The sequence below is a fragment of the Trichomycterus rosablanca genome, chromosome 18 (assembly GCF_030014385.1).
Source record: "Trichomycterus rosablanca isolate fTriRos1 chromosome 18, fTriRos1.hap1, whole genome shotgun sequence".
Taxonomy (NCBI): Eukaryota; Metazoa; Chordata; class Actinopteri; order Siluriformes; family Trichomycteridae; genus Trichomycterus; species Trichomycterus rosablanca.
In genome coordinates, this window is record NC_086005.1 from 18,852,474 (window position 1) to 18,864,206 (window position 11,733).

Consider the following 11,733-nt stretch of genomic DNA (forward strand, 5'->3'; position numbering starts at 1 on the left):
AGGCACACAAATTAGTCCTGTCCCTGTATAAAAGACTCCTGTCACAGAATCAGTTTCTTCCGTTCAAATCTCTCAACCACCATGGGCAAGACCAAAGAGCTATCAAAGGACGTCAGGGACAAGATTGTAGACCTGCACAAGGCTGGAATGGGTTACAAGACCATCAGCAAGAAGCTTGGTGAGAAAGAGACCACTGTTGGTGCGATAATTTGAAAATGGAAGAAATACAAGATCACAGTCAATCGCCCTCACTCTGGAGCTCCATGCAAGATCTCACCTCGTGGGGTAAGAATAATTCTGAGAAAGGTGAGGTCAGCCCAGAATTACTCGGGAGGAGCTTGTCAATGATCTCAAGGGAGCTGGGAGCAGAGAAATGCTGGATATGACCCCAAGAACACCATCCCCACTGGGCATTTCTCTGCTTCCAAACACGGCGAGTGGAGTTGATGCCAAAGAGCTCAATTTTGGTCTCATCTGACCATATCACATTCTCCCAAGCTTTCTCTGAATCATTCAGGTGTTCATTGGCAAACTTCAGACGGGCCTGTACATGAGCCTTCTTGAGCAAAGGGACTCTTTCTCACCAAGCATCTTGCTGATGGTCTTGTAGCCCATTCCAGCCTTGTGCAGGTCTACAATCTTGTCCCTGACGTCCTTTGATAGCTCTTTGGTCTTGCCCATGGTGGTCGAGAGATTTGATTGGAAGAAACTGATTCTGTGACAGGAGTCTTTTATACAGGGACAGGACTAATTTGTGTGCCTTTTGTGCACATAACCGGTCTGTGGGGGTCAGAATTCTTGCTGATTGGTAGGGGATCAAATACTTATTTCCCTTAATTAAATACAAATTAATTTATAACTTTTATTTAATGTTTTTTTTTCTGGATTTTTGTTGATATTCTGTCTCTCTCTGTTAAAATAAACCTTCCATAAAAATTACAGACTGTTCAAGTCTTTGTAAGGGGGTAAACTTACAAAATCAGCAAGGGATCAAATACTTATTTTCCCCACTGTGTGTATATATATATATATATATATATATATATATATATATATGTATATGTATATATATATACTTGTTATTATTATGAATATTCTGCTCTATAATGATGCTCTGGCCGTCTTAACCCGCAACACACACAATGTTACAGCCAGCTTCCAGCGTAGTGATGAAGCGTCGCTCCCTACTCCCTAAACAGTTTGAAGTTCACTTCATTTAAACATATTCGTTACCTTTGGATTGGAATCTCACCTAAAATGGTGGAATACCCTACGTAGTGCACTTCACAGGAACAACTGGCTCCTTTGAATTTTTAGAAATTTAAGAAATGCTGTTATTTGTTTATTTATTTATTCAGTTTGCGTCACACAGATGATGTTCTTTTGCAATTAAAACAAAACATATCAGTTTAAGCCTTTAATTGGTACCTTCTTGTTATGGAAATTACATTCATTTGCACAATGACTAGGAAAGTAAAGGCACTAAGTAAAACAGCAAAATACAGTCGCTAATCTGTTGTTGTTTTTATCTGAACTTACATATTATTTGTTTATTTCTACGCTACATTTCCAGTATATGTTTTATATTGACTCGTGACTTGACTCGGACTCTAGTCTAAAGACTTGTGACTTGACTTGGACTCGTATTTTGTGACTTGTGAACATCTCTGCCTTGTACTGAACTTTCAACTGCAAACCAGTCCTTTTAGCCAAGCCAGTCCATCTTAAGTTTGACACCATACTACCAAAGGCATCTCTGGGAATATTCAAGGTCTTGGAAATGCTATAGCCTTAGAGCCATTGCCCTTCTGGTGCAATGAAATGATCTCCTCTCTCAGATTCTGTGACAGCTCCATAGTTTTCAGCACGGATGCAACACACCTTGAACACTTGATCTCTGGGCTTTGTCTGTATAACACATCCTAGCTGAGGCAAATTAAGGGCTGTTGTTGAATTCCCAATGGTTTAATTATGTTTTACAGATCAGCAGTAGGTGCTACGATCAGCAATATTATGTAAGGGTTGAACAATCGTGACATGGCAGTATTAATAAAGCATCCTGCTACTTTAAAATATTACATCATTAATTTTCTTTCTTTATTTACTGTGTCATTCAACTGGTGGCTTAAATAATTTAAATGAGCAAAACATAGCTCTGCAAAAACATGGTTAACAAGCTACACAGCCATAGCAAACACCTTAAACATCCCAGTTAGTATTATTGGTATAATAACCTGCAAGTAGAAATTGCACCATGCAATGTTTTCACAATATTTACAACTACATTTACAGCATTTAGCAGACATCCTCATTCAAAGCATCTTACAACTCTGACTAAATGCAATGCAAGCAAGTAAGGTTTACCAGGGGGCACAACAGCACCCTTCAAATCATAATCCAGTACCTTAACTGCTGAGCTGTCACTGCCAATATGGCGTGACATAGGCTAATAATATGGAAGGGTAATGAAATGACAACACAAATGTCTCTTGAGTTGCAGGCAACCTTAAAGCAGCAGAAACAACAGGTTAATAAGTAACAGTTAGCAATCCATTTAAACAGAACCATTTCCAGTCCTACATTCCATACAAATCTAGGTGTACGAAAAAGCATTTAGACATATTTGGCACTTAAAAAAACAATATACTTAGGTTAATAATTTATTGTAATTTGGTGACAGAACAGTTGCACATATACTGATTGACCATAACATTAAAACCACCTTCTTGTTTCTACGCTCACTGTCCATTTTATCAGCTCCACTTACCATATAGAAGCACGTTGTAGTTCTACAATTACTGACTATAGTCCATCTGTTTTATGCTGTTCCTCTATGGCCAGGAACCCCAGCACTGCAGTGACACTGACATGGTGGTGGTGTGTTAGTGTGTGTTGTGCTGGTATGAGTGGATCAGACACAGCAGCTCTGCTGGAGTTTTTAAATACCATGTCCACTCACTGTCCACTCTATTAGACACTCCTACCTAGTTGGTCCACCTTGTAGATGTAAAGTCAGAGACGATCGTTCATCTATTGCTGCTGTTTGAGTTGGTCATCCTCTAGACCTTCATCAGTGGTCACAGGACACTGCCCACGGGGTGCTGTTGGCTGGATATTTTTGGTTGGTGGACTATTCTCAGTCCAGCATTGACAGTGATGTGTTTAAAAACTCTTATCCACTCATACCAGCACAACACACACTAACACACCACCACCATGTCAGTGTCACTGCAGTGCTGAGAATGATCCACCACCCAAATAAATACCTACTCTGTAGTGGTCCAGACCATTGAAGAACAGCATGAAAGGGGGCTAACAAAGCATGCAGAGAAACAGATGAACTACAGTCAGTAATTGTAGAACTACAAAGTGCTTATATATGGTAAGTAGAGCTGATAAAATAAACAGTGAGTGTAGAAACCAGGAGGTGGTTTTAATGTTATGGCTGATCAGTGTATACCCAATCATTATGTTTATCAAACATTCCCTTAAATTACCACAGCTGTTTCATTTGCTCAGTCTGCATAGAGTGCCTTCTCATCAGCATTCTTCTGGTCTTTGGCAATCCAGGAGGAGCAGAGGGAAGATACTGCTTTATCACTGACACTAAACCACATGTTGGCTTATTGCTGGAGGCTGATGGTACTGGAGATTGATGATTTAATGGTGGAAGGAAGCTTGGTCGAGGGTTAAACAATGAATCTGTTTGAAAAGCTTCTGATTTATTTATTTCTGGGTTTACTGAAGGTATTTTCTGTGCATTTATCTCAAAAGGCTCCCGTGAGCTTGCCAGAGTCGAGGCGAGTGAGGTCACAAGCTGCGTTTTCTCACTCTGTCTTTTACATTCTCCTGGGTAGTCGCCCGAGACCGAAAGCTGAGAATCAGAGCCGTAGTAGTCCAACCCAAGCTTTCGGCGTTGGATGATTTTGCAGAGACTGGACACTGCAAGATCAGGGAGGGTCTTATCTGGGCCACTTTCAGGGGTTGTAAACTCTGTGCTTTCTTTTGAGTTTAGATTTGGGTGGGAGAGAGAGTGGATTGAAGATAAACCATCAAAGGACATGTTACGAGACAATACCCTGTCAGGTTTTAAACCTTTATCATCACTTGTAGTGTAGTTTTCTTGAAGCTGAGTCTGGATCAAACAGGTTGCTCCTTTTAGGTCAGCACTGCAGTGACGTAAGAGAGGAGAACCAAAAGCCAGTGTGTCCATTCTGAAAGCATTTTGTTCTTCAGGTGTTATGTCAGGCAAATCTTCTACAGGCCAATTATTTTGGGCTTGGTTTTGGGCTAGAAAAGATTGAGGGATCTTCAGCCAGGGTTCTGAGTGTAGTCTTTGTAGTCTTTGGAACTTGTTTACTCTCCTATTTACTAAAGGTGACTGGTAAACAGAAGAGCTTTTCTGAGAGCTGGCCATGATCTGAAGCTCATGAAAAGAAAACATATCCTCTGTGGGGCTGGATGAGAGCGTCTCTTGGGGTGATGTGCTAAGGTGAATCTCAGAAGGAGAAGCACAGGACATCTGTTCCTCTGTCATTGGAGGAACTTTAAGATACTGTTTGGCCATCAGCCTACCACAGGCAAGTCTTTCTGTGGTGATGATGATGACCTCTTTACCTCTTGCTTTAAAGGAGTCCATTAGTAGCTTTAGTGTTATCTCATCACTACAATTGATGGCATGGATCAGAGTCGACAAGCCACTGTGATCCTCCAGACAGGGATCAGCTCCACTACTCAGGAGCAAGGACACTACCTCAGGTCCAGCTTGTACTAGGCAGGCATGCATTAGGGCTGTCTTACCACTTTTGTCCTGTATATTTGGATCTGCACCGCTTTCCAGAAGATAAGCGATCATCTTTGCCCTGGGAACTCCCTGGTTGTCAGTGTTTTTAGATTTACACGCAATTATCAGCGGTGTCTCGCCAAGCTCATTGCTCTCATTTATGTAAGCCCCTCCCTCCAGAAGAAGGCGGGTCAGGCGGAGACGACCCTGGTAGACCGCTTTGATCAGCGAGTTGTTGTTTGTGACAGCTGCCATCATGGTGCCTGAGAGAAGAGTTACAGTGTTTAGTATTGTTACCAAATCAGTGTATAAAATCAGTTAAAATAAACATCAAAGTAGTATTGTTTTCTATGGGTAAGAAGCTTTTACCTCTCAACGACCAGTTATAGCACAAAAGTTTGGTTTGCAAGGAAAAGCTAAACACCGGTGATCTCAGATCCCTTAGATGGCACTGCATCAAGAACTGTTATTCATCAATAGCTGATATACACTGATCAACCATAACATTAAAACCACCTTCTTGTTTCTACACTAACTGTCCATTTTATCAGCTCCACTTACCATATAGGAGCACTTTTTAGTTCTACAATTACTGACTGTAGTCCATTTCTTTCACTACATACTTTTTTAGCCTGCTTTCACCCTGTTCTTTAATGGCCAGGACCCCCACAGGACCACTACAGAGCAGGTATTATTTAAGTCGTGGATCATTCTCAGCACTGCAGTGACACTGACATGGTGGTGGTGTGTTAGTGTGTGTTGTGCTGATATGAGTGGATCAGACACAGCAGCGCTGCTGGAGTTTTTAAGTGCCGTGTCCACTCACTGTCCACTCTATTAGACACTCCTACCTAGTTGGTCCACCTTGTAGATGTAAAGTCGGAGACGATCGCTCATCTGTTGCTGCTGTTTGAGTTGGTCATCTTCTAGACCTTCATCAGTGGTCACAGGACGCTGCCCACGGAGCATTGTTGGATGGATATTTTTGGTTGGTGGACTATTCTCAGTCCACTAGTGACAGTGAGGTGTTTAAAAACTCCATCAGCATTGCTGTGTCTTATCCACTCATACCAGCACAACACACACTAACACACCACCACCATGTCAGTGTCACTGCAGTGCTGAGAATGATCCACCACCCAAATAATACCTACTGGGGGTCCTGACCATTGAAAAACAGCATGAAAAGGGGCTAACAAAGCATGCAGGGAAACAGATGGACTACATTCAGTAGTTGTAGAAGTACGAAGTGCTCCTATATGGTAAGTGGAGCTGATAAAATGGACAATGTGTGTAGAAACAAGGAGGTGGTTTTATGTTTGTATGTTATGGCTGATCAGTGTAACCACATGGGCAAGGGATTACTTTGGCAAACTTTGTAAAGCACTACTGTGTGCTGTGGTTAATTTGCCCAGTAGACAAAAAGGACCATCCAGACTGTTATCAGGGACAAGTCCAAAAGCCAGTGTCTGTGATGGTATGGGGTTGTGTTAGTGGCCTTGTACTTGGCAAATGTTAAGAACAAAGATTTTAATGACCTGTTTATATAATGATTTAAGTGGCTTCACAGCCACCTTACTAGCCTGTGACCAACAGGATATACAGTAAAATAAATGAGAAATAATTATTGTATTTATAAAGGTGCTTCCGCCATTAGTGATGTTCTGATATATCTAAAATGTGCCAAGTTGTTTTCATTTTAAACTATAATCCAGTCTGTGCCACCATGGAGAGTGTGTAATGGACTAACTTAGAAAGAAGAATTTGATTAACTGTATCAAAGGCCTTCTGGAGATCAAGAAAAATTGCCCCAACCATGCCTCTTTTATCCAATTTAGCCTTGAACGTTTCAAGAAAAATAGCAACATGCTGTAGAATGATTTTTTTCTGAAACCAAATTGCATGGGATGCAGTTGTCCTTCAGAATCAAGATGTGCTATCGGTTGCTAAGTGACAAAATCTTCTAAGCCGTTAAAAACAGCAGGGAGAATACTGATTGGTCTAAATTGTTAATGTCCTATTTATCCTGATTTATGAACAAAAGTTACTATTGCATGTTTAAATATTTTTTGGAAATTTACTTTCCTGGATTGATTGATTCACAATATAAGGGACTGTGGTAATAGGTTATTTCTACAACCCAAAACCAGAAAAGGTTGGGATAGTATGGAAAATGCAATTAAAATAAAAATTTACTTTGACTTTTATTTGATTGCAGACAGTTTGAACCCAAGATATTTCATGTTTTGTCTGCTCAACTTCATTTCATTAGTTAATAAACATCCATTCCTGCATTTCAGGCCTGCGACACATTCCAAAAAAAAAGTTGGGACGGGGCAGCTAAGGGCTAGTAATGAGGTGAAAAAACTAAATAATGATATAATTCCAAACAGGTGATTATAATCATGATGATTTGTACCAAACCATGATTTGCATATTTCTCTTTCTGCAGTGCATAATCCTCAGACGGCACTGCATCAAGAACCTCCACTCAACAATAGCTGATATAACCTCATGGGCAAGAGATTACTTTGGCAAACCTTTGTTAAGCACTACAATACAGAGTTACATGCCCAAATGCCACTTAAAACTTTACTGTGCAAAAAAAGAAGCCCATGTCCAGAAGCGGCGTTGACTTCTCTGGGCTCAGAGGCATCTAGGATGGACCATCATTCAGTGGAAACATGTATTGTGGTCAGATGAATCAGCATTTCAGGTCTTTTCTGAAAAAAATTAACGCCGTGTGCTCTGGACCAAAGATGAAAAGGACCATCCAGACTGTTATCAGCAACAAGTCCAAAAGCCAGGGTCTGTCATGGTATGGGGCTGTGTCAGTGCCCTTGGCAAAGGTCATTTACACTTCTGTGATGGCAGCATTAATGCAGAAAAGTACAATGAGAACTTAGAGCAACATATGCTGCCTTCAAGATGTCATATTTTCCAGGGGTGTCCATGCAAGACAATGCAAAACCACATGCTGCACACATTACAAAAGAATGGCTGCAGAAGAAGAGGATACGGGTACTGGACTGGCCTGCCTGCAGTCCTGACCTGTCCCCAATAGAGAATGTGTGGAGAAAAATGAGACAACGATGACCCTGTACTGTTGCACATCTTAAGACGTGTTTGCAGGAAGAATGGGACAAAATAAAAGCTGAAACATTAAATCACTTGGTATCCTCGGTGCCAAAACGTCTTTAAGTGTGGTGAAAAGGAATGGCAACATTACAAAGTGGTAAATGCTTTACTGTCCCAACATTTTTTGGAATGTGTTGCAGGCCTGAAATGCAGGAATGGATATTTATTAATAAATTAAATTAAGCTGACCAGACAAAACATAAAATATCTTAAATGTATCCTGTCTGCAATGAAATAAAAGTCAATGTAAGAAACTCTGTGTTTTTTATTATTTGCATTTTCCATGCTGTCCCAACTTTTTCTGATTTGGGGTTGTACTGTATATACAGTATCTTAAGATGGAGCATATCAATTCCAAAGTTTGCTTTTAAAAACACATTTTAGCAATCGAATTAATAAAATATTTATTGAAATTACTTGCCACTTTCAGACTGACATTAAAGTATGCTATTTAATTTAAGCTGTCTTCCCCACTCTTTACTTTACCATATTTTACCATAACATTTTACTGTTACCTTTTGCATTTTTAATTAACTATTGGCAACTGCCTAGCAACACCTTAACAACAACCTAGCAACAGCTTAGCAACCTGTATATACATTGGAAACTGCAACACCTTAGCAAGTACACAACAATTAAACAGCTACCACCGCAACCACCTAGCAACACCTTAGCAACCACATGGCATCATCTCTTTAACCACAACCTCTTACCATAGAAACTGTCTATATGGCAATACCTTAGCAACCACCTAGGAAAACCTTAACAACCAATGTGTACACCTTGGCAACCACATAGCAACACAGCTTTTACAGAACACACACATAATCACATGTCTGAGCAAAAGTATTCAAACCCCACGTATTCAAACCCCACCACACATACAATCATCTATCTCAGCAAAGTATTCACACACCCCCATTAAATACATACTTGCACACACAATATCATAAATCTCACCAAAGGTATTTAACCCAACATACTCTTGGTACAGTTGCTGAGCTGCAATTACACTTGCATTGTCTTCAGGAAATGCATGTTTTTAGTTTTTCATAGTTTTGACCTACACATGTTTATTTCTTTTTTCATTCTCCCCTTGTTTCTTTACCTGACACCCACCAAAATTCAAGTTCACCATGGTGCAGGTCATCAAGGTCTAATCCACAGTCATACTGACTTACACTTCTTAATTTCTCCTTTTTTCATCCTTCGTTTCTCCCATTCACCCACATTCATTTTCATCCATGCCCAAGCTTCATTTTGTAGTCCTTCAGTGCATGTCAACAAGCTCTAATCCACAGCTATACTGACCTGCACTCTATTTCTCTGTTCTCCCATTCATTTCCATTCATCACAAACCCACTGACATTACACATACATATACACTGATCAGCCATAACATTAAAACCATCTCCTTGTTTCAGCGCCACTTACCATATAGAAGCACTTTGAAGTTCTACAATTACTGACTGTAGTCCATCTGTTTCTCTACATACTTTTGTAGCCTGTTTCACCCTGTTCCTTAATAGTCAGGACCCCCACAGGACCACCACAGAGCAGGTATTATTTAGGTGGTGGATCATTCTCAGCACTGCAGTGACAATGACATGGTGGTGGTGTGTTAGTGTCTGTTGTGCTGGTATGAGATCAGACACAGCAGCCCTGCTGGAGTTTTTAAATACCCTGTCCACTCTGACACTCCTACCTAGTTGGTCCACCATGTAGATGTAAAGTCAGAGACGATCGCTCATCTATTGCTGCTGTTTGAGTTGGTCATCTTATAGACCTTCATCAGTGGTCACATGACGCTGCCCACAGGGCGCTGTTGGCTGAATATTTTTGGTGGACTATTCTCAGTCTAGCATTGACAGTGAGGTGTTTAAAAACTCCAGCAGCGCTGCTGTGTCTGATCCACTCATACCATCACAACACACACTAACACACCACCACCATGTCAGTGTCACTGCAGTGCTGAGAATCATCCACCACCCAAATAATACCTACTCTGTAGTGGTCCTGTGAGAGTCCTGACCATTGAAGAACAGCATGAAAGAGGGCTAACAAAGCATGCAGAGAAACAGATGAACTACAGTCAGTAATTGTAGAACTACAAAGTGCTTCTATATGGTAAGTGGAGCTGATAAAATGGACAGTGAGTGTAGAAACAAGGAGGTGGTTTTAATGTTATGGCTGATTGGTGTATATTCAGTCATATGTCTCACCAAAGGTATTTACACACCCACTAAATACGTACTTACATGTACACAATTACATATCTGAGCAAAAGTATTAGTGTTAACCTTTTAGGGTTAGCTTATTCTGCAAATGCTCGGTGAGTAGTGCTGTCGCCTTGCAGCAAGAAGGTCCTGGGTTCAATTCCTAGGTGGAGTGTTCTGGGTCCTTTCTGTATGGAGTTTGCATGTTCCCCCTGTGTCTGTGTGGGTTTCCTCCGAGTGCTTTGGTTTGCTCCCACAGTCCAAAGACATGCAGTCAGGTTAACTGGGATGCTAAAGTCCCCCTAGGTATGTGTGTGTGTGCCCTGTGATGGTGTTTCATGCCTTTTGCATAGTGAATCTGACCCATTGTGACCCTGAGTAGCATAAAGCAATGGTAAAACAGACTATAATAATTAAGAACGTGCAAGCTACAGCGTGAATGTGAGTGTAGCACAGTTCCTGTAAAAACTGTCTAAAATAAACTAACCACATGTTGCCAGATAAACTGTTTACTATGAATTGTCACTTGCTATGACAAAAAGGTGTGTCATTATTTATGTGAATTGGACAGCACCTGGAAGCACTGTGTGCAAAGGGGAAGCATGCCTCTGTCAGTGCACTTATTATTTGCAGGAAGTCACACACGTACACATCTACTTACCCATTCATTCCTAGGCGCACCAAAGAGAGGGGTACCCAAAACAACCCAGGACCCTAAGAACCAATTTCCATGTGGCACCTACATTACCAGTTGTGCTACTGTGTTGCCCTTTACCCATCCATACATAAATACTGGGCCACATTAAACATGCAAACTAATAACATATTTCTGCAGATACAGGTTGGTTTAGGTTTAGTAACACAAATGAGTGTTTAGTTACCCAGATGTTCAATAAAAATAAAGAACTTAATTATGGAAAAATGCAATGCGCAATTAGATTGTATGGAAAGTAGAGAAGCCCTGCTTATTAGTGGTGTGTATTTAGTTTCCATGGAGCATGTGTATTGCATAAGTGTGGCAACTTCTGGCCTTGTCAGCAGGTTCTTCTACGCCCCACTGGAAAAGGTTTGAAGGCTAATTTTGTATTGGAAGTATCAGCAAGAATCATACAGGCAAGTAAAGAGGTTACTTAAAAAGGTTCAAGTACCCCAGTGCATTTTTTGTTCCATTTTTATATATGTTAAGTAAAAAATAAGATATACAGATATATCAGCAACACTTCTAGCACTGTGGCAACAGTTTAGGTCTTTTTGGTTGGCATGACTGTGCCCCTGAGGCAACATCAGAAACATCAGTGGCCTAAACAGAGCCCTGGTCTTAACACCAGTTAACAGTTTAGAAATGAACTGGAGTGTTGGTTGTGAGTCAGGCCTTCTTAAATAACATCAGTGCCCAACTGAGACTTTAGTGCTTTTTAGACTAAATGGGCACGAATTGCCACTACAACACTACACAAGCCTTTCCAAAGAAATGGTAGCTGGTACCGTTGCAAAGTCAAGCCCAAATTCATATGGTTTGGCAATATGGTTAGATGTCCACATACTTTTGGCTGTATAATTAGATTTAGCTAAGACTCCAGCACTGTAGTCACGTAT

General features: G+C 40.7%; 1 protein-coding gene across 1 annotated transcript; it reads right to left on the reverse strand.

The window, feature by feature from the left end:
* Positions 1-3,493: 3,493 nt before the first annotated feature.
* Positions 3,494-5,041, reverse strand: ankrd34ba (ankyrin repeat domain 34Ba). Its single transcript, XM_063014610.1, has one exon. It carries the CDS (start codon positions 5,039-5,041, stop codon positions 3,494-3,496), a length of 1,548 nt encoding a protein of 515 aa, XP_062870680.1.
* Between the last annotated feature and the right edge of the window lie 6,692 nt (positions 5,042-11,733).